A 24,653-nucleotide genomic window follows, 5' to 3' on the forward strand; every position below is an offset into this window, starting at 1 on the left:
GTGGTGGAGTGTAGCAGTGTTTTGTGTGCATGCAGTCGTAGATGTGGAGGAAGAGAGACACAGAGAAGCCACAGGCAGAGAGGAAAATGAATGCAAAGTATGTATAAAGAGGCTCTTCGACAGTTTAAAATGTGAAACTTTTGCCACTAAAGATTTGAGAAAACATTGTTTTTTGCCAATGAAAACAAGAGTTAGCATCTAACTGCTCTGAAAGCAAATATCACAGTGGCAAGCTGTGAAGCAGTCGTGTGATCATCAGCACACTGTGATTATTTTGAGGAGTGTTATGTTGCAATTAGCATTATCTAACTTGTGAGAGGCTCAGGCGTAATCCTGCCCATTAATCAGCACTTACATTTTCTGAAAGAGAACTTTGTACTGCTCGTCTCCTCGGCCCCCCTCCACCTCGTGATCCAGCTTGGTGATGATCTCGTTCTCAAACTGCAATTAGACAGAGCAGGCGTAAATAATCAGTGTAGCTAATTTTTCAATTCATTAGTGCCACCTCCCTGTATCCCCTCTCTCTCTTTGCATCAAGGCTTGGCTGAGGGGGTTTCTGCCTTGACTTTAATCGTCTCTCTCTTGCAGCGCAGCTGGCTGTGAGCTGCTATTTTCTGTTCATTATTAAAGCTTTTCTTTATCTGTTTAAATTCCGTTAGAACAAAGATGAAGACTGCATCACAAGACACATCCCCTTCACTTTTGCTCTGCTGTTGCTGCAGCTACCGACAGTGATACATGGACCTGTTCCTCCAATATTTGTGTGCAGCAGCTGTATATAAAACAGATTTTATTGGGCCGAAATAAACCAATTTTCAATGACTCCATGATGTACTCGAGTGACACAAGCACGGAAAAGGATAGTGCAGCCAAGTAAGAAAAGACATAAATGCTGTTCTCTGTTAAGCCAAGGATTTACAGCAGACAGAGGAAAAGAGACACAGTAAAGGGAATATTACTGGCTTAGAGCCTAAAAAGGGGTCAGGCCAAAGTGAAATTGATCACATTTTACTAAAGGAAAGAATAAGAAAGTGGCATTCACCTCCAGTAAGCCAGATCCTGAGTGACTTAAGTAGCAATGCTGTGTCCAATCTCAGCCCTAAAAGACTGCACTAAATGATCTTAGAGAAGAATGTTGGTAAAAAACATCCCTGTCTTCATATGATAATGGCCAGCAGAGACATCTGGGAGCTACTGTGCTTCTTTACAATTTAATACAATATGAATATTTTGGGAAGCCCTCACAAAGCTGAAAACTGCCTGTGACACGTTACGACAGAACAGCTGTAACCAAATGGATTTCCTCATGCAGAAAGGCTTAATTTTGCATTGTAACGAGGCATAACATTAAGTTCCACTTACCATGGCTGTTGATAATCGCAGCACAACAAAATGAGATTTACAGAATTACAAGTGAGCTTTGGGCTACCAAACTTTTTTATCAGATGCTCTAAACGTGTGCTCCTTAAATTCCCATACCAGCACCCTCTGCTTTTCATCCAGTTCATTTATTATTACTCCTCCGACATCGTTCTACTTTTCTATCTTGTTTTGCAATGATTATTTCATGTTTTGGATGACGCACCCGCTGGAAGCTGCATGTGAAGTGGAACTCGCACTGCATCATGTCAAAGAAGATGGGGATGGTGGCCTTCCGCAATTCAATCTCAGGAACGAGTGTCATCTCCAGGATGGGACCCACCATCTCAGGAATGAATCTTATCTTGTGAGGCCCTTTGAAGGGGGAAAAAATACAGACACATATAGTGTAAAATACATGACAAAAATCCTGTGTATATAACAAGTAGAATATGTGAGGGCACAGAGCATGTGTAATTCTTAATCCACATTTAAAAGTAGCAGTTGCAAACCAAAAAGAAAACTGTCTCCTTGTGTTTAGAAAGTATGCTTTCATCAGAAATTTTCATGACAGTTGAGCAGCAAGTAGCCCAACACGTCTGGCTAAAAAAGAAACAGCAATGGGCCCATTAAAAACCCAGTGAATTAGTTTAATCTGGTGGAAAGCTCTAATTAAAGGATCAGATGGTGTCGGTGACAATGAGAAGGGAGACACAGGTGCCCAGATCTAACACTCCGATCCCTGTACACACTTTCATTCCACTGAGACTACACTGTGGAGTTTCTCTCATCACACAACATAAAGCCAATTAACACCTGATTATGCATATTTAGCTGCTCTATCAAATGACTGCTTACATAGTTGGCAGATAATCATGAATCATAAACAGAAACTCAGAACGCGACACTTGAAATGTTCTCTGTTGAAAGTTAAACTGAGCAATACGGACACAAAAAAAATGAGTTAAATTACCTAGATTGTACCACATATCCCGGATTTCGAAGCCAATCTGTCTTCTCATGTCCTGGTACCTGAAATAAAAACATGGAAAAATGCATGAGTGGCTTTGTCATTTTTCATACATGACACCAGTGCCAGAATCAAATTGCCCATGTTGTTTGTGACAGTATGAAGACTAACTGAAAAGAGAAGAGAAAACCACAAAGAACAAAGGGCAACCAAACACAAACCTGCTGAAACACAGGCTCCTTGTTTGAAACCTTGAGTGCATATGTGAAATACATTAACTGCAATATAAGAAAGCAGGATGCAACTAAAAGCAAGTGGCAGTTCCTGCTTTTCTCTGATTGAGGACCATGTAATATGTGCACTACCCTTGCTAAATATATTATACAGTCTTATGCAATGCATAGAGTGCATCTTCAGTCTTCCTGCAGAAAACTAAAATAGTAGGAAACGGTTCCTTGAGTTTGTCTCAAATGTCTGAATGACAGCTGCTGCACAAGCATAAAATTGAACTGTCACAATGAAATTCATAATGAAACTGTGGTAAGTTAGTTTGTTTTGTTTTGCCATGATGTTCTTTGGAATACAGACACACACTAGTGAGTTATTTCCACCCATGCCAAGTTCACACGATACATAAATGCTGGTAGTCAGCTGGCTGTCAGCTCTGGTCTGCCTTCTGCATTGTGCATGCATTTGAAGATAGGGGAGAAAAAGGACCGATGGCACAAGGCAAAGTGTTGGATCAAACGGCCTTTGCTGGTACTAGTTTATTTAGGTTGACTTGGTGTGCAAAAAGCCCTTATATAAAACAAAGACTTGGAGAAGAAGCTAGAAGGATTGCTCTCGTCTTGACTCTTTGTCTGGCTTTTGCCAATTGAGGGCTTATAAGCTGATCAGCTCTGTCATGTCTAGGTCATGAACCAATCTCCATGGCAGCCTGGCGCCTGTCTCCCTGCCTGCCACACTGTCCTGGGTCACAGAGAGGACAAGGAGTTAAGTAGAAAAAGACATAGAGGGAAAGACAAAGAGTGAATGATGGAGAGACTAATAAGAGTAGAAACAGCATCCACAGAGGCAGAAAGCGAGAACAGTTCTTTAAAACCGATCACGTGAAACAAAAGTAATGACTCCGGCGTCTTTGAAAGATTGAACATTGATGGGAAAAGAGAGAAAGTTCAAGCCTGAAATGGTTTGAAAATCAAAAAATACAATAAAAGTCCTGAGAGAGCCATTTCTAACCTTTTTACCTCATTTCCATTGACCTGCTATAACACACTTTAGTCGTGCCATCGTACGCTGGAAAGTAATCAGATGTATTTTTTACTACAGGTGCACCGTGGGGAATAGTTCTGTTCTGGATCAGAGCCAAACTATCACAGTCTCTGCCCTCAACCACGCTGTAAAGTTGCATGGCTCAGCAGGTTGACCAACATAAAAGAAGTTCCAAAGAAATCCATAAATCTGTTCTGTGTTTCCATTGTCCTACAATATGTTCAGCCATATATTGAAATGTCAAGCAGATCCTCTCATACAATTACAGATCTCTTAAGAATCCTGTACAATGCAGATAAACAGACTAAATCTGAACAGCTTTTTCCTTTAAAAAGTGTTGCTAATATTTTTAATAAAATAGAGCTAGTGTCTGTGTGTAAATCACTCAAATTCACTTTAAATCACCGTGCTTTGAAATGGGTAAATACTGCATATTAAATTTTAATTACATGTAGTATTCTATAGATGTTAAAATTAGAGGCTTTTTTTTTAGTATAGTACTGAACAGCAAAATTTTCAGAGAACATACTAACCTTTAATGTTAATTTTACTAACCTGTTTTTTTGTTATTTCATGTTGTTGTATGTAAGCAGCTGAACACTTGAATTTCCCTCGGGATTAATAAAGCATCTGTCGCTCTGTTTTGATGTACAGCTGATTTATCAAGTCATTTGAGGTATGCATTCCTACCACAGTATGGTAAATCTGAAGCATGCGAGCCAATGAATCTCCAACACAATGGGGCAGCACGTTTTCAATGAATAAATGTAAGAGCTAACATTTATGTGCTAAACTGTAAGCAAACACATTTTTCGGTTTGGTTTTTGATTTCAAGAACACTTTGCAGTCAATTCCCTCCAAGAAGCAGAAGCAGTTTTCACAAACGCTTCTTTTAAAGCAAGAGAGGAAAGCAGAGTGAGTAGTAGTTTATTTTCCGAGTGTCTGATATATTCTTTTTGTTTGTAATGATGTCAGATATGTAAAACATGATGCAATGCCAATCCAATCGTCCCACTTTTAAATCACCACTTTCATGTCCTTCCCAGTTGGTGGCGCTGTGGGCAACTGCAGTGTTTTTTTCCATTCCATACATCAGACTATCACACTGCGCCCCACCTGTTTTGTCCTCCCAGCATACTGATGGCATGACACCTTGGTGTGACATTGTAACGAAATAAGAAGGGGGAGTTTGAGCGTGGCACCTCTCCTGACCTCTAATTAATAACAATTTAGAGCCTCTTTCACACATTGCAATATTTCAGAACACCACACAGCCTCGGCGGAATACTGAAACCCCATTGATTGTTTTGCCAATATTGTAGAAAGACACACTAATGTATTGTGACAGAGAGGAGAAGAACATTGAAAGAATCCTTAACAAAAAAGCTGCGTCACCTCTTTGTAGCTTGGCCAGGTCAAAACACTTTACCATATTTAGTTGTCAAAGGGAAGACTGCTGCAGAGCCCAAGGACTGATCTTTAGACAGAATACTGGCAAGAAAATAAACTACCGTATAGCTAAAAGCATTATGTATTACATCTTTGACAGTTTTTGCATCTCATCAACAATTTACAACCGTGTCTGGTAATATATTCCTGTGCATATGACTGCTGACATCGTGCCTGTGTGTCAGTGGCAGGATGTGGGCTTCTGTCTCCACATGTGGCCGTGCAGATGAGTGTGCAGGAGGCATCATGTCCTCATCTGAGCTGAGACAGATGCAGGATGCTGTTCTGTCACACTCCTGTAGGCAGCGAGACAGACAGCTATGACTGTCGGCTGTCAGGCCCTACTACACATACCTGTCAGCTATGGGCCGAAAGCTCTAGGAGAGGTTAACTCAGAATAACATGTCTGCAGAGGGACAGGGGCGAGCGAGTCCGGGGCGCTCGGCTGCTTGTGTTGGGTAATGCAACTGGGTCGGAGGGGGGTGCAACGGTCAGGGCTGAGAGAAAAAAAGGAGGAAATGGATGTGAAGGCATGAGGTAATGAGAACAGAGGAGACGGAGAAGAGAATACAGAGAGTGGCAGATACAGCAAGAGTGGGGGGAAAAAAACACACACGAGTGATTGACAAGCAGCGGCCTGTAAGGAAAGCTCAGATGTGATCCAAGCCCAAAGCAAAGGAAGTGCAACATTTTCACAAAACCTGACAATATGATGCTCCTTCTCATCAATCATACGTGCACATCGTGGCAATGACACTGCTGCATGCTCATTTATTCATCTGTGCTTGTGTATGTGTAATGCATTTTGATGCACTTTGCCAACACCCCTTCCACTGAGGTACAACTTCATTCTCATTTTTATAGTTTTGGACACTCGGTTGAATAACAATGCACTCAAATATAGTTGTCGCTGGAAACACAATGATGTGGCTATAATAAGGTCCGATGAGGCAAGAGAGTCACATTAGGGATCCAGACACAGATTATAAACAAACTCGAGGACAAATTATCAAACTTGCTTTATTCAGAGGAAAATGAAAACGCTCGCACATATTAAATGTCCACAACAATATTTCTTTGTACAGAAAATCTCAATAGTACATCGCAGTATTTTCCTCCAACTGTCTCTGGTTCAGTCGTGCAGCAAAACCTGCACAATTATCTGACTGTTCGTGTTTTTGTAACATCCTTAACACCACTGGGGTGATTACCTTGACAAGCACTATGTTCCAGTAAGTGGTGGTCAAAACGAAGAAAACTGAAAAACCCTGTAAAACAGACAGTTACAGACGTAGTTGTCCTCTTATTCAGCCAAGCAGACATGTTAGCCTGTCATCAGTGCTTTGATGACCTGACGTCAGGATTACATAAACTCCAGTATTGGATCAGAACATCACAAACAGCACTGGAAGATGTCTGACGCAGGAATAAAAAAAAACAAAAAAAAACAGCCAATGCAGAGTGCTAAAGAGCCGTGCTCCACAAATCTTTGATTTCACCCCACTGTTCTCTGCTTCTGAGCAAGGCATAATAATTGGTATTGCAGGCAGGGCTTACAGTTCATGCGCCAGCACACAGGGAAACAGGATGCAGAGAGGGAGAGGTAAAAATGAAGGTGAGTAGTAGGTGGAGGGACAGAGAGACAGACAGAGAAGGAGAGTGGGCGTGTGGAGGCAGAGAGCCTGAGCGAAAAAGGAATTGACAAATCCTGTATAATATCCCCCCTTTTTGCTTGCTCCGGAAACTACCTGGCTGTATTTGAATGACATATTAGGGAACGTCAAATAAACAATCCAGAAATAGCAAAAGCAGAGATGAGGCCTATTTCTACACCAGGAATGGCATCTGTTGAGTTTATAAGAAAAATCGCTGTTTCTTTAGAGGTTGACAAGTCGAGAAAGGCCGGGTGGGGGCGGCTTGGAATCCATTGTTTCTGGGTTTTTTTTGTTTTTTTGGGGCTTTTTTATATTCTTGACGGTGTTTACCTGTGCCAATATTTAAGAACCGACTAATGAGGAGTCTTACTGTCAAGCACGAGCATGTGTGATAAGGTTTAGTGACAAAAGTTCTTCCAAAATAAAGATGAGAGCCACGATGCTACATCTCCACGCAGAAAACATTTATCAGCTGTTGTCAGCAGCAACAGAGTATGGGAAACACTGATGTAGAGGAATGGCTCTCTATAAAATAATTTCTAAACTTACAGCTGAAAGCACATATTAAACAGATTTTGAGATCCAGCAAACTTTCATGGATTTAAAATTTTAGCCGTTTCAAAAATGTGCATTGCTAATTCGCCCTTTCATCTGTTGAGGGAATAAGAACTGAAAAACACGTATTTTAATTCCAAGAAGAGATTCCCAGCAAGATGTGCTCTCTATAAAACCTATGAGGCTGTTCTGGTTTGTGTAGAAGGACGAACAACTGGTGCAGCCTCTGCAAGAGCTATGGGGTGTTGGGTAACCTTGCGAGTCCGCTATGAAATGAGTTGCATAAAGCCTGCTCATGCTGCAGTGGGAACTTTGGGCTGGATTGGTGTGAAATCATGACGTCCGACAGATTGAGAGAGAACGCTCATACTCACTTGTGGAAGATCTTGGCTCTTTTGTCGCTTGAGAAGTTCTCCAGCTGCAATGACTCCTGGGTGAGGAAGGCAACCGCCAGGTGAAAGTAGTTGTTCCACAGCTGACCGAGAAAAAGGGCAAAAGAAGAAAATAACATTTAACTCCAAAATCAGTTGTACAACAACATCATTCACTACTACCCTATCTGGGCAGGATTGCTTTGCAGTTTCATTAAATCAAGAGGAGATGGTTACACTTGTGTGTCGGGAAGCTGTTCCAGTGGATGAAGAGGTTGGTGATTTAGGCCAACGTCCTCCACAGCACACCCTCAATCAGACAATGACAGCAGCTAAAAGAAGTGCTACAGTAGCCACCATTTTTCACTGCTGTGCAAATAGTCCTTGCATGCATGTGAAGTAAGACTCCACACGATGAGCTGAATGTGATAGAATGTAGAGTACATGATTCCTTATGAGAAAATGCAAGTTACAACAGTAAGGACTGTATGTGTAAGGCTTCTATACACATTTCAGCCTTGATAAATTGTCTTTACTGAGCTACAGCTTAAACTGGAAGGAAAACTCCACAGCTTTATTCATAAACCGAGGCAGTTCCAAGTGCTGTAAGTCATACTAAAACACTGCAAGAACAATCAATCCATAAAGCCTTTAAAAGCTCAGAGCAGTTTAGTTGTTGACAGCATTACCATTCTTTCACATCTCAGACATTTAAAAAGCAAGTGGGAAAAAAAGTAGCTCTGTTCTAGGGTGAGCGGGTTAAAATATTCAGAAATGCACATAAAATTGCTGGCCATTACAGAGTAATTGATGTTCCCTCTCCACAATTTTTATGTCTACATCCTTCAGTGATCTTTTTTCCTCCTATTCTGAAGGTCCAACAATGCTGCATCTGCTTCACTGTGAAAGTAGAGTGTTTATGAAAAAGTGGCATATAAAACCATTCCCCAAACAGCTGCTATTACTGCTGCAAATGTTAATCCAGGGCTCCTACACATGTTCTGTAAAGAAATTCAATACTTTCCAGACTTTCCTGGAGATTTTCTATACCACAGATAACATCAGAGCCACAAGAGTTATGATGTTATGATGTACAGAAATGTTTTTAAGGTCCAACTGTTGCATTTGGACTATGTATTCTACTATGTTATGTGAAAGTTGAATCACTTGTTAGCTATGTTAATCATCTGTAAATCATCTATTCATAATAAACTGCTTACATGTTTACCAATTTCTAAAGAAACAAAAAGTTTATATTGTTTGGATTACAGTTTCAGTAAAGGACATGTGTGTTACATGACTAGGGTTAAAAAATAGAGACCTTAGACTAAGATCTTAAACTTAAGAGTTTTTTATTTGACATGGAAACCTTAAAAAGGAGCAATTTACAGCAGGAGTACAGGAAAAGACTTGTGATCACTGTGATGTTATATATTCAATCACTGTCATTCTCGTTTTTCTTGGGGAAAAGGACAGCAGCTTGACTCAGCAAAGTGTTTGTTTTATTATTTAAGGCAATAAGAGTAGCAACAGTATTTCTTCGACATTTCCCAAACAGCCGACAGAAGATTTTAGCTTAAGGTGGTGTGACTCATACTAATCTATTAACACCAAACCCAGAGATGTTCAGTGCAGAGCATTTTATTCAAGCTGCAATGCTGAAACAGTGAAAACAAGGAAGAGCAACAACATCTCTCCCAAAGGGAGCTCCACCTGTACTTGTATTATTTTATCCTTTAACATAATAAAAAATAGTCAATTTTTCCCCCACCAATGCTTTAGGGTCTCCTTTGTAAATAAGACTCGAAAGTGAGTTCAAAAAGTTAAATAATTTAATTTTACTGTCTGTACAGATTTGCTATTTACTGTGTCCATGGAAACGACAATGAAGGAAGCCAAAACGGTATGTATTCCTAACACAGAGGAGTTGCTCTTTTACTTTTCTGATACTTATAATTATCACTCAGACAGACTTAATATTTGGTTATTTGTGACGCTATACAAATATGTAATTCAAAGACATTTCCAATTTTTGTTTCAAATAAATGTGGTTGTTGATGTCTGGATTTGGTGCTGTTATAAGAGCACTTTGGGCAGAACATTTGTGTAGGTTGTGATGAGCAGATGTTTAGGACTGTGTGCCAAGTCGTCTTCCATATTTATTGCCTTGTTTTCAATAACATCAAAGTCGCTGTGGCTCATGCTCTCTGTCTTGCATACTTTTCGACTCTGCAAGACAACGACTGCGATGGAAAACACTCGTATTATACATTTATTTTTATATTTTAGTAAACAGAATTAGAGTTCAGAAACTTTTCTTTCATATTCATACTAACCCAGATCTAGAAGTCGTCAAAATCTAATTCCATAGTTTTCCATTTCAAGCCTTGTTAATCCAAAGTTTTCTTAGCTAAAAGAATATTTTCTCAAGTTTTGGAATACTGACACCAGGAGTGTTTAAATGGGGGAAAAAAAGAAGCTGTTGTTGGTTCAGTTCTTACCTGCAGTTCAAAGTTGGTTTGATCCAGAAATTTCTTGTTCAACACTGCTGCATATTGATTAATGGCCCGCAGGAACACTCTGGAAAGATAAAAGGGAAAGAGTTTAGATTTAGTTTTCTCACTGACGAAATAAGTCTTTGCCAACTTAACACAAAGGTATTTGCATATGACAGTTTTTAATTGTCACTTTCAGAACACTGTGCTTTTGCCAGTCCCTGGACAGGTGAAAACAAACGTTAGAACCTGAAAAAATATCACTTAAGGCAGTGTAAAATAACGTCTAGACACAATCACTGTAGTCACTTAAATGCTTACAATATGCTTATCACAGGTAGCGACAGCAATAAGGCAGATGACAACCCTAATGTCCACTTTACTGACAGCAAAGAAAATTACATTCAAAAATGGGCAAAGTAATTTAAAATTTTATTATTAGTCATGTATTCTTTCATGCTGTTGTTTTCAAAAGCTAGTACTGTTTACCGTAGTTTCAGTCTCCAGTAAAAACAGGTATTAGTTCTTATCACAAAGACAAACATGAAGCTCTGAACAGAAACACATTAACAAAATGATTTTCTTAGGTATGGTTAAGGTCAGGCACCAAAAACTATTTAGTTAAGATGAGAGAAAGACTCTAATTTTCGATGTCAAAAGCCAAGCAAATTGCACGTCTATCTGCCAAACTAAGCAAACGGCATAACTGCCAGCACCGACTTTGAATGTCAGCACTGATTTTACATTGTGTACTGTGGACTCCCCGATACGATATGAACTCATTAACTGGAAGACAGAGCAGCAGTTTTGAAGCTGGAGCTGCACAAGAAGAGAAACATTTGAAGTGTGCACTTCAGCAAACAATGAATAATTGCCCTTGTGAACAATATACACTTCCAACAGAGTTGCATCGCAGGTTCAGTCATTCTGTTTGGCAGACTGAGGAACAGAAGGCTGGAGGCACCCTTGAAAAAAACATGCAATGAGTAGATCTTAATTAGAACGCTGTCTGATGGGTTAATCCACCCTGATGCTGCAGAATTAAATGTTAATAACTTAAGTGGCATGAAGCTTTTAGAGAGGGAACTATGATTGCTGCTCACAGTCAGAGTCAAAGGCCCGTCCGCTATTTAACAATTTACTGGTAGCACTTGCCATACAGCAAAGAGTGTACAAATCTGTAAGAACAACCAACTGGGAAAAAAGCCCCTGTCATGAATATAGAAGAAAAAATGTGCAGCACAGCATATTCAATCTTTATTTTGTGAGCATTCCCCACACAAATACTAATCAATAAACAAACTACTACAACTGATTGCTTAAAGCAGCATCTGAGGATACATCAGGATGTGATAAAAATTATAAGGTGAAGCAAGGACAATTGTTATGCCACTTGAGTGGATTGCATCAGGGTTTCATGAGCAGGCAATAAAGCAGCATTAAGATGTAACGTTAATGTAACCGAGTCTGGCAGGTGAGCAGACATCTGCTGCACAGGCAGGTCCAAGAAAGCCTTCTGCCTTTTATTTTCCCTTTCATCGCACACGCTAGACCCTGACTGAAACTACCCCTCATTGTGGGCAACATTTTCCCACATGCATCATCATAGAGTGTCTCTTACTAGTGCTTCGGTTATGCGGCAGGAGTGATCTCTGCGCTTACTGAGAAGGTCTAAATCTCAATACTGTGGAGACAGAGCTGGGGGTTCCCACCGCCCTGAATAACTGACCTTGAGCAGAAATAACATCAGCGTTGACACGGCAATGCTGTGGGACCCGGGGTATTTTAAAGCTGTGCAATATTCATGTCCCACATTTATCTCCATTGCTGACTAAATGCTATCTCGGGCTGATGTGTGATACACATTATGAATGACCTTAATCATTAGCTGGAAAGGTTAACTGTCATTGAACACCTTTGGATATGCCATTAGAAGTCCATTTCTCTGTCTCTCTGGCCTCTGAGAACTCCCCGCCATCTCCTAAGCACTCAGACAGCCTATTACCACCATCCTGTCTACACAAGCAAAGGCACCCTCTCTGCACACCTCACTCAATTTTCTGCAGCTGTGAACATGCCAATATAGTTGATACGCTTAACACAGGCCTAATGCTAAAATGCATTTCCTCGCATTGCAACCTGTAGACTAAGAAGGAGTTACTGCTTAATGTGTGGAGCTAACTATTTTATTTGATTTATACAAATAAATATGCACACACTCACACACATATATACACATATAGATAATTTCAGGGCATATTTTGCCTCTATTTGGATGCTGTAGTAGAGAGAGAGAGAGAGAGAGAGAGAGAGAGAGACAAAAAATGCAGAGATAGATAAGGTATATGAAATGCAACAGGTCCAGATGCACTGAAAAATTATAGACAGGAAACAATAAAACATTAAGGTGCATTTGGGAGTAGTAATGTATACAATCTCCATTGTAAACTCAATAAAATATGACCACGGGCACAACTAATGACCTAAAACACCTACATCAGCATTGTACCAGCTCTAATCAGTAGCAGAACACTCAGTCACTCTAATGAGAATTCACTAATCCTACATTAAGGTCAGGAACTCAGTTCAATCGGACTTCAATGACAAAGGCTCGTTTAAAATGGGGAAAAATGTGAAGGGTGCAGCTAAACTTATTTCTAATCACCAATAGCTGTTGCTGTAATTTTTACAGACATTAGCAAGGTAGCTCACAGCGCCAACTGTGGGGTCACACAGCGAGGAAAAGAGCAAGATCAATGCTGTTCACAGCTTCCGGCTAAAGATAACTCTACAGGCAAAATGTAGCTGTAATCAACCATTTCTCCTTGATCTCTCTTTCCAGTAGAAGCTTCGTGGTTCCACTACAACTGCTTGATGATGTGGGCAGAGGAAATTTCTCGTGCTCTCAAAGTGACTGATCTCTACTATCTGTATGCTGAAGTGGGAAGTTTTCCATAAGCATGTTTTGTAAGCGTTTCTCTCTCATGTAGCAGTTCACACAACAATGTAAACTCCAGCAAATGAAAGCCTATTTGAAGTCAGCAGTCTGCCTGAGCGCAGACATATAATGGGCTTTAACGAACAGACAGGACAGTTCCTCTGTGAGCACATCCTGCCATTAATTAAAGTGAAAAACTTAATGAGGCGGATGAAAATAGAATATACTCTCCCTCACAGTGGGCTCTGACTAAGACACTCCAAAAAGGCCATTTCAAACAAGATTAAAGGAATTCAAACCTAATTTCTTGAACTTTGCAATATATATATATTTTTCTGTGGATTTAAAAGTATTAAAATTTAAAATTGTGGTCCTTAAGGAAATGTGATATACTAATAAAAGTTCTCCTCTGTCTGTATTTGGGGCAATTCAGGAGGACTTATCCATAAAAAGAAGATGTAATTACCGTACAGACTATAATTAATCGGCATATTGATTCCAGGGAATATTCCTTGTACAGGCACAGCGATATGAGTGTGAATCAAGACTGTCTGTACAGTGAAAATTAAGTGTGTAATATACAGTGTCTGGTGCCACTGCTCCTCTCAGCTTGCATTATTAACTGAGCCAAATGCCATGAAGAACTTACTTGGCTGCCTCGCAAAACCTGTGATAGCCACTCATTATGCTACTGAGGGAAAATAAGATGCACTGATGAAGAGGGAGAGACAATGACAAGGCACTTCTTCATAAGTCATTTACAGCTACAAGCAAAACGTTAATTGACTGAAAAATTTAAGATGCAACAGTAAAGGTGTTTAAAGAATTATGCAATTTACCGAGTGTTGCTTTTACACCTTCAACGAACACATTAAGCATTTCTGGGAAACCCCTAAAGCACGTAATTCCTGAAAAAACCAACATCCAGCCATCTTGCTGCTTTCTTTCTTTTTCTTTTTTTTTTTTAATTTTAGGTTCAGCAAGGAAATCAAGGTAGCTCTAATCATCTACAGAAAACATGAGACTTCCTTATTTTCTGCTTAGGGAGACAAAAAACAGAAATGTAACTTTTTTAATTAGGCAGTGCTACACCTCCTACACATTTGAGTCATTCTGATACAGTATACATACGGAATCATTATGATAAATAAACTCCATAAAACTGTCAGTGTCAGAAAAATCACCTCATTACAGCTGATTGATGGGTGTGCAATACATTTACACTGCAGCACTGACAACAGAAGATTTGCTTTTTAAACCCTTGATGCCTTTTTTTCCCCCCCAATACGTTTTATATCGTCTAACTTCCTGCAGCACTGGTACACAGACTTGAGCTGTGTTAGATGATCCGCACCACAGACACCTAGCTCATATGCTAATGAAAAGTTATCAGCAGATCATACTTGCTAATTGAGTTCAGAGAGCATTACCGATAATGATCGTGAGCTATTTGCATACTATTTCTGAATAGCTGGCATATCTGCCTGTGCTCGGCGATAATACAAGGTCAAAAACCTTCATTATCAGACCAGTTAATTAAATTAGATTACCTTTATTTCAGACACTTGATCTAATATTAGATCAATTTGTCTGTCAACATATTTTAAGCCAGTTCTGACTCCAGTATAACAACTTCTCATCGAGCCCAACTTAAGCTCTGGTTGAAATGTATCATGTCTCTCCACAAGATTTAAGAGTTTATACTGAGCAGAACACCCTGGGGACACCAAGGGAAGCTTTAAAGACTCAAAAATATCACTGAGGTGAGCAAAAGTAGCGTTATCTTTAAGACCTTTCCAATTACAGCGAGGGAAGAACTCTTCTGCTCCCCACCACATTCTAACATTTACATAACTTTTAGCACTAAAAAATTATTGAACATAACTGGGATTACAATGTCCCACATTCTGCTCCTTTTCAGCAAATTAATGAAAGTCTCACGTGTCTAGAATGTGTCTTTCAGCTCAAAATGCTGCAAAGATGGTTCATTAATTGCATAACCCATGGGTTTAGCCCTGTTCTAAACAGACTGTTTCAGTGTCTAACTTTAAATGGAGCTGAGCTGCTGCTGCCCACGGCCCTTTCAGGAAGAAGACTCTCTATGTAGCTGCGATTAACAATACAGAGCAAAACAGCTAATGTCAATAAGTGTGTGAAACTGGGACTCTCTCTCCCTTCTAACTTTATCTCTGATCAATCCATTTGACATGGAAATATCTCTGAACTCACAGAACAGCTGTTTTTAATTCATGGGTATAATGAGTTTATCAGACAACATTGCTGTTATAAAATCAGTACCAGCTGCTTGGAAATGGTACTGGAGTGACTTCTGTTTTGGGTATTTATCATACTCATTCTGTTGTCTGACAACAGAATGAGTGTGAAGAAATTTTGCTGCATTACAATGTAGTATTTATGAGCACAGAGAGCAGGAGAGAAGCAAGCGAGAGATCAAAGACAAAAACACCAACCGAGTTTACGCTACACTGAGTCAGAACAGGCAACATGAAAGTACGGTAACCCATTCATTGAAGTTTCTACCATTTCTGACTGTCACTCAGCATGACAATTTCCACATCGTTCTGATCTGCAGGCATGCTATCAAGGATAATGGTAACATTAGCCACATTAGCAGCACAATGCACCAACACTAAGGGTTTTACTATTGTTGTGGTTCCTCATGCTCTGAGTGCATGAAGACATTTGTGTTCACTCTTACAGCAAAACATTTGGAATACTTTGCTCATGATTGAGACATTTCAGATTTTTAAGAGTGGATGGTGCCATGAGATAAAAAGTCAGAGTATACAGATATGACTGCATGATCCCAAAGATGGCCGGTCCGTTATGCAAATATTGTGAAATAAAGCTGCAGTCCCTTTGATTTGGCCGTACCAGCCAGTGTGATGCCAGTGTCAGAGTTGGAACAAGCTACCTTCCACCAGTCTATAAACACAGAGATCTGAGCAGTTACAATGACAGCAAAGGCTGCTTTTCATCCAGGGCAAAAGTTTGTGAAGAGGTGAACGGATTACTAATGAGGCAACACAGGCAGAACTCCAAATGCTAGGCAGGAAAACTCCCACTTCCTGCACTGGAGTCAGGCAGCGTTGGCAAAGTTCATGTGGAGCAATGGATGAGATAATGAGGCATAGTTAAAGTTATCAAATGAATCACGACGCAATTAAAACAGACTCTAACAGTCTCAACTTTTAACATTGTATTTTTTTTATGATAGAGACACAGATGATATGTCTGTGGAAAATTAAATAGTTAAGAATAAAAGCATTTGGATATTTCTGAAATACATCAGAGTAAAAAAAAATTCTCTTCTCTGACAATCTTTTGACGAAGACATAGCCACATTTCATGCAATAAACTGCATACTTGGATTCCCCAGCAGTTACAATCAGCGTATTTGAGATGACTACATTGGGCCTTGGCATATTAGCAGACCGACATTCATGCCACAGGTGCCCTTTTAATCATTGTTGATTGCACTGTGCATCAATGCTTGTTTGACTGCCAAATTAAATACACATCAGATACAGTCATGAAATGGGCCCATTTGGTTTAAGATACCGTTGATCTAAAGACGGCAGTGGCTGCGTTGAAGAAGCATTCATGAAGTGTACTGCAGACATGTCAGCTATGTTCAGAGAGCAAAGACATACATGAGGTGCAACATATTTGCTGGATCTCCTACGTAGCAGCCGTCTTAGTGTACAAAGAGATAGTTACTTGATACCCAGCAGAAAAAGAATGGATATTTCACTTGTCTGGCAGTAGAAGAAAATAGTGAGTCAGAGGAATCTACAAAAGACAGGTGAATAAGTATTGCACAAATTGGAGGCACTTGATTTTCTTTTATACTTCTACTCCTCAGAAAACATGAGTACTTACAATCCCACATTATAAAACACACTTTAGGATGACACCTCTGTTTGAACTCTAAGATCTGGAAAGCTGAAATTTCATTTTATTTCTAATGGTGTATTTGCGGATGTGGTAGTTTTACTTAAATAAATTATCTGAATACTTTCCCTTAGGATTCTAATGTGGTAGATCCAGCTGATGGACAGCTTTTCTACACAGTAAGCCACCCTGCTTCTTCTTGATAATGACTTTGATAAAGTCTGGTTGAGAGAAATCACATTGGATGTTATCGCTCTTCAGGGGGCACTATAGACTAACTGACAGGGTAAGATCACAGCCACTCAAGTGCACTGCACTCCATGCACAAAACTTGCCTGGGCAAATGCTTATCAAACAAACACACAGAGTGGCAGACATTAAAAATAAACTTCAAACAGTGCACTCTGGGAAGTCTGCAAAAGTTCTGTGCAAGACATTCACGTAACAGACCACTGAGTATGTACAGAAATGGAAGATTAGCTTTGAACCAACAGTGGCATGTTGGTATACAAACAGTAAATACACAGGTACCATAGGCTGTATATGCAGATGGACGAACCCTCAGTGATGTCACCCATAGGGTTCCTGAAGAGCAGTTTTGAAGCTCAATGTGGTGCATCTGGTTGTCACCATCTTGGCAGTGCCTGACTGTACCTAACTCATGGCCAATCCAGGGAGGGGTAAGGATGGAACATAATTTGAAGCGGCCATGCAGACGTCTCTCGGTTATGAACTGATTTATGATGGCAGTCACTCATCAAAAACAGCCATGCTCATAGCTACGCAGAATTTTAGGTCTTCATATAATTTCAATGGGTGATTTATATGAAAAATTCCTCCTTCCCACAATTCTTACAAATGGGAAAATAAGCCAATTGAAACCAAAACTCTCTCTTCTACCACGCTGTAAACATGTTTCTGTCTGCTGTAAATTTTGACATTTTCACATGGAGGTCGATGAGGACTGACTCACGTTTGGAGTCAGCCTCGAGTGGACATTCAAAGAACTGCAATTTTTGGCACTTCCATGCTGATTTCATTTTTAGGATCTGTAGGTTGGTGCTTGACCAGTACCAGTACGATAAAACAATGTTTAATAACTCATGTTTGCTGAATCCCAACATGCAGACATAAACCACACACTGTAGACGACTGTCACCAAATTAAAGCAGCATAGTAGGAGGAAAACTCTGCAAAGGTCAGACCTTTCTTTTCATTGACATGGACAAGCATTGGTCGTGGGTAGAGGAAAGAGTGTGTATGGATCAAGTGGAAGGCAATTAAGATTTTATAAGCAAAGGTAAAATGGTTTTGTCAGCTCTAGCTCAAGTTTGCATGTTTTTTTAGTTTAGGTTAAATCTTACCACAAAATAGATTAAAAAATATGCAAAATAACAGCGGTAACCCTGTATCTCCAAAAAAAAGAAAGAAAAAAGAAAGAAATACCGCTCCTACTGCGGGGTTAACAGTGATGCTTGAAAGGATTTGGACTCTGAAGACCATGCAAATCAACACAAAGTAACCAAAATCATTTTAAACTGCATTCTTTCAACAGCTTGAGATGAGAGCATGTCAAATCAGATACACATAAAACCACATGCACTGTTATTTTATCTTGGTGGGTGGTGGGTTGTACGGGGTGCAAACGGGATCACAACATCATAGGCAGTCTTTTGACTCTGTGTGAGTTCTCCTTCCTCCTGCCTTTCAGACCTGCCCTCCAGGTCCTGGATTAGTTTTCAGTCATTAGACAACTCCAAATGGAGGCCATTGAGCTTCAGAAACCCTCTCCTAATGAGTCTGTGAGGGACTGATGGAATGGGTTACCGAGCTAAGGAGCTGCGTCTTTAACTTATCTGGGCTTTCATCTTTTCATCTGCCATGCAGGGCTCTCTGAGAACTCCCCATTCATCTCTCAAGCTACTATTCTTAGACATAATTAACAGAACACAAGAAACTTTGGGTATTATTGGGGAAATGAACTGTTGAGGATGTTGAGAAGACCATCTGATGTTAACTCAATTCCAACACATTAAAATTTGATGGGATGTCACAGCAGCAGGCCTATGAGATATGAAAAATATGAAATAATATGTTATATATTCTACTGCATGCTGAAAAACTACAGAAGGATAGCTGTTTGGTTTCTTTATATGCTGTGTGGATAATGTGGAAAATAACTTTAAAACTTGATTATAACCTTTAAAACATGCATTAATTTACTCATGGTTATGATTTTTTTTTTTTTGCCTAATTTCTTGAAAGTCTTCGTTATTACAGTAATTAGAGAGGTTAATGTGTTTTTAGAGTGCAAGGAAAAAAGAAAACATTTTATCAGAATGTTAAATAGCACTAATTACAGCTAAAATAATTTTTACTCCATCTGTTAATTAAGTCTTTTGGCTGCTGCAACATCCACACCTTACAGCTGGAAATGGGGAAAAAACAAACAAATTGAAAAAAAACTAAACTTTACCACTGCTGAGACTGATGAAAGCACTTAGCGTGGAGTGATTCTGGACATCTCAGTCAAAAAGGTTGAAGAGCATAGCGCGCTAGCAAAGTTTATTATGCAAATTGCTAAAATGGATTGAAATTCAAACAAAATATGTGTGTGTTTTGGAGTGGATAAGGACCAGGAACAACTAGCGTGTCCTCAAGGTCAGAATCATCAGATCCCAACACATGCACATATAAGATTCGACAGATCGGCATGAAGAGGATATTGTGCCATTTTGAGCACAAATAGAAAAACAGGATATGCAGTATCTATACAGAGCACATTTAATCAAGTTCCCTACCAACCTTAGCAAGCTAACTTCTTCCCTGCCATTTGAGAGAACAAGTGTGAGTCCATCTCTATCGCCAATTAGCTGTCACTATTAAGTCATGGCCAGTTGGCATGACAGAGATGGCAGTCAGTGACTAACCAGGCGGATGCGGCTGTCCCTGGGGCAATTAGAGACCATAAATCAGTTTACAACCTGAAGGAAGTAGGAGCTGATGGGTGGAGAAGGAGTAGGAGGTGATGCCCATCTCATTAGCGGTGCTATCACAACTTGTGGACATGAAAGAACTGTCTGCTGGTGCCGGGAGTGGCAAACTGTGTGCTGAATGTGACATGTGTGAACTGCATAGAAACAGGACACTATGAGGATGACTGAGGTAGACTCAAACGTGCCCCATGAGGTGCCAGAATGTATTTTTAAAAGCCCTAACATGTGCATAGATGAGTACTGATGTTAATTTAGAAATATCTATTTGAAAGAACTGGACAAAAGCAGCATAAAGCATAAAGGTCTACTGCCAAGATTCTTACATCAACACTGGATTAAATTACTTTGTCCCTTGTGGTGAGAGGTGGAGCTACAGTTGCCCTTAAGTATATAAAGCTCAAACATCTTTTAGCTAATTGTCTGGAGTTTATGGCTGATTTATGGCTGCATGTTTCAGACTCACAGCTCTCATTAATCCTTTTTGCAGAATAAGGAGGAAGCTTTTCTCAGCAAAAAAGCACTAATAAACCCAATGTACAGTACCTGCACTGCACTAAATAACAGACTGGCATAGTTAATTAGTTGGTGAACAGTATTTTTCTCAGACGCTGGTTGAGATCAAAACAACTACATGGAGTGTGATTTTTTATTTTTTTTTTACTTCTACTGAATGCTAATATCTTCTGGAATGCAATATCCAGTCATAAATATGCTTGTAAATCCAGTTTTATAAGGTTCAAAAATAAAAAGTGTATGCAAATTCCAGATTTTTGCAAAATTGTCTGCCCCCAAGTGGCTAAAAACAAACTAACAGCATAAATGTGACCTTTGGGGTTTGCAGAAGCTGCCATGAATCAGTCAGTTGTCAGTGCTCTGCTGCACCCAAAAAAATGCAGCCAAAGTACATGACGCATACACACAACTTCCGTTTTTTCTCACATTAATACAAAACATTTATAGCTCTCTTGTGGGATGAATGAATGTGCCACCTTTGGTTCTCACTGTGAAGAGCAGGTGGGGGGAAAAAAACACACCGATCAAACACATTCTGGCGGATGGCAACAAATGGAGTTTTACTAAATTGTTGCAAAGCCAAAACCTGCAGCATTCAAATGGGCTCAAGTATAAAGACAGTGTGATGAGTCAGACTTTGAAAGGCATATTTTGCATTGAGTTCAATAACAATTTAACTCCAGCAAGTGGCTGAATGCATTAACTAGAATGCCGAATTAATTTATTGGCTGTCACAAACAAGTGCACATAGACAAAAGGTTCAGTTGGGGAAGACTGTGCTGAGGCATGGGGTGATGACACAGTGGCCTCCAGTCTGCGAGTCAAAAATAAAACTTTCAAGACGCTACAAAGCATGATCTGAAAATTAACTGCTGTGAGCTCAGCGATGCTCATCACATCACTACATCTGCTCCAGAAAGTACCGGGTCACCGTGTGTATGGCGCGTTTGAATGTGCTTGTTAGTTCAGCGAATGCACAGATGCGTGCATTGCTGTTGTGTTGTACGTGTGGCTCAATAGGGTCAGGGCTGCCTCATTCCCCGGCACTGCAGCTCAGTCTACAGCAGAACAGATGTGATTTGCACACCTGCAGGGCATGGGGAAGCATCCTCACAAAGCTACGCTGATGTCTTCGGCATTGTGACCCAGGTGGCTGACAATGCTTTTTTGGGGAGGCAGTCTGAATTCTAAAAGGAATCTAGCTCGCAGCAATCAAACGGGCTAATGAAAGCAATAGAACCTAAACTGAGAGGCAATGCAATCTCGAGTCAAATGTCCTAGCTGGCAATGATGTTCGAATGGTTCTGGAAACAGTGGGCAGGGGCTGAAAACTGCTCACAGTCAACTAGGGGTTTCTGCTATAAGCTCTGCACCTGCTGCCAATGGCTACTTTCAAACTGCACCCCAACAGAACAGCTGCAGGGCTTGGCATTTCAATTTTGTCGTTCTCCACTATTTATAGTTTTGTTTTGTATTTTTTGTCTAATGAAACGGCATCTACACCAATTTTACACATTTACAAGTCATGTCGAATGCCACTGAAGAAAATTGTACTGTCTTTTGTGTCTCCAGAGAGAGCTGCACAACATCTGATAAACGGCCTCAAGTGATGTAATTTGATTCAGTGTCATTAAGGTTTGACAGAGAAAAAAATAATCCGGTTTTCAATTCAAAGAAGTGAGCTTACCAAACCTCGGTATCCCGCTGTTTATTCTCAGCATGAGACCAGCAGCTTGAGGATGCCTTAGCTGTTACTGGCTTAATGCATTTGAATCACCAAATAAACTATCGATGACCAAGTTTGCTTTGTGGGTAGTGTAGGCAAGGAAGAACTGTGTGGAATGCTCTATGTGTGCAATGCTAATGCAGCTTTCTTTTATTACATACGTCTTTTTTATTACAGTGACAATGGATCTTTGGTCACTGTGTAAACCACATGCAACATTTTTAAGAATGCATGGATGCTGGTTAGTTGTCAATAACCAGCTAAAGGTTCGTATCTGACAGATGTTGCGGTGCCATTGCATAATAGAGCCGTACGATATCTTCTGGTACTTCTGAAGCGATTCCAAAGGAAATACATTCATTTTTAAACATGAAGAAATTCCCCTAAAAAAAGCCCTAAAATACTTTTCTAACTTCCTCTGACAAGTACACAAAAGCACAGCTCTTGACTAAACTCCAAAACTGCAAACCGCAATTCATCTCTTTTTATATTTTCAACAAAAATGAAATCAGGCAAGGTTCACATTAATAAAACAGAAGGCTGCAGCAGCACAACAAGCAAGAAAGTAAAGAGATGCTGAGACTAAGTTTGGAGATTAGCAGGCAGCATACACCAGAGCATCTATAATTCATATGATTGTTTGCGGCTGCGCTGACTGCTCATCTGATTGCTACACTGCTGAGGCCTTGTGACGATATTTGCATGGAGAGAAAAACATTTGAAAATATTCTTATCCACTTCCCACTGCTGTTCCTTAGCAACAACAGCGTAAGGAGTTAAAAGCAGCATGGTTTATGCGTGTGCGTGCATGCACGTGTGTCCAGCTGCGTCGTACTCACTTATTTTGCATCATGTTCATTATGATCCAGTCTGATGGGTAGACGTTCTTTCCAATGAGATCTTTAAACATGATAAATGTTTCCATTAGGAAATCCTGCAAAAGAGAGAGAAAGTTTTCGAAATGAAAACTGTTATTCTTCCCACCACCGAGATAAGAGCAATCTGAAAATGAACTGTTGTGTTTGTGGCTTTCAAGCAGAAATGGCTTTTAGATTAGTTTTTAAGGTCAGGGTGACACGTATATTTCTCTTTTGCAGGAAGCACTTGAAACCAATAATCCAGCATTTAGTTAACACGCACATGTTTTATAGAAAGACTACTAATTAGATATTTGAATAGAACATATCTATTGAAGCATAACATGACAACTTGATGCCTAGTTTCAGCGATACTAAAAAATAAAGGTGCAGGTTTACTTTTTTCGGCGGCACTACAGCTTGGGATTCCACCTGCTTAACTTTAAACCTTTTCAGCACTAGAAAGTCCTCACTAACTTTCCCAGGAATCAAACTATATGTCGCAGCAATGCAGATCGCCACAACTATGATTGGTCTGCTTGGTAGTAATATGCTGTGTAATCACATATAAGCACATTATGCTGCAACATAATGCTTCTGCGAAATGAAATGTAAAATGCAATAGGCTGTCATTGTATCTGGCTTGCTTATAGTGCAAACACAAGGGCCAGTATTCTGCCAATGTAGCCATATGCCATTTTCATAGCTCTACTATTCTGTGTGTAGACACAATCGGTTCCAATTTCTTCACACTGTGTTCCAGTAATTTCCGTTAAAGTAAGTATTCTTTTACGATTTATAAGCTCCAAATCCAACATGAATTGCTCCGCTTCAGCCACAGTTTGTAAGACATACACAAAGTTGCTCAACACAGTGTCACAAAAACACCACCACTAACTTACAATTTGCTCTGTGTATATTTAACACACACACATATAAATTAAGCTTTAGTAAGATATTGTTCTACCACATGCTGCCAGAACTGTTTCAGTCCACTTTGACATTGATTCTTGAAGCAGCTGGAAGAGATGGTACAAATTCCCCTACTTGGTGTTTTGGTGAAAGTGGCAGAAAGTGCTGTCAAACATATTAATCCAAAATCTCTCATAGGTTTTCATCTGGGTTAAGATTTGGTCACTGTGAAAACAATGGCAAATGGTGCAATTCGTTCAGTGACCCATTGTGTCCTGTGTGGGGGGGCATTGTCATCCTGGAAGAAACCAGTCCCTTCAAGATAGAAAAGGTGATCACTCAGAGCAACTTTGTATTGATTTGAGGGACACTTTCCTCTTAGGGGACAAGTGGACCCGAACCACTCCAGAAAAATGCCCCCTGCAGCGTAACACAGCCACCACATCTCCTCACTGTCGGGGTAAGTTTTTCCTTCCTCGACCGCTCGAGTGGCTACATCTATAAATAAAAACTCATTCTATTGTCATTCTGTCTTTTCAAATCAGTGCCAGCTAAATACCTAAAACATAAATATGCATGTAAATCTATTTCCGGCTGTAGATGTTTGCTCCTGCATGAATGAATCCCTGTGCTTCGTGGCGGAGTGTTTATAAGAAAAACTGCAAAACAA

At 40.0% G+C, this 24,653-nt stretch overlaps 1 protein-coding gene across 4 annotated transcripts in view; it reads right to left on the minus strand.

Annotated features, from left to right (window-relative positions):
- Window positions 1-24,653, minus strand: part of dock1 (dedicator of cytokinesis 1) — a 195,380-nt gene that overhangs the window by 34,883 nt on the left and 135,844 nt on the right. For all 4 annotated transcript variants that reach the window (XM_051939303.1, XM_022194177.2, XM_051939305.1 and 1 more), the window contains 6 exons: window positions 23,054-23,148; window positions 10,133-10,211; window positions 7,635-7,735; window positions 2,333-2,391; window positions 1,586-1,734; window positions 356-441 (listed from right to left, as the gene is read on the minus strand). In XM_051939303.1, coding sequence (XP_051795263.1) covers window positions 356-441; window positions 1,586-1,734; window positions 2,333-2,391; window positions 7,635-7,735; window positions 10,133-10,211; window positions 23,054-23,148 — 569 coding nt within the window. The remainder of the gene's footprint in view (window positions 1-355; window positions 442-1,585; window positions 1,735-2,332; window positions 2,392-7,634; window positions 7,736-10,132; window positions 10,212-23,053; window positions 23,149-24,653) is intronic.

The sequence above is a fragment of the Acanthochromis polyacanthus genome, chromosome 19 (genome assembly GCF_021347895.1).
Source record: "Acanthochromis polyacanthus isolate Apoly-LR-REF ecotype Palm Island chromosome 19, KAUST_Apoly_ChrSc, whole genome shotgun sequence".
Lineage (NCBI taxonomy): Eukaryota > Metazoa > Chordata > Actinopteri > Pomacentridae > Acanthochromis > Acanthochromis polyacanthus.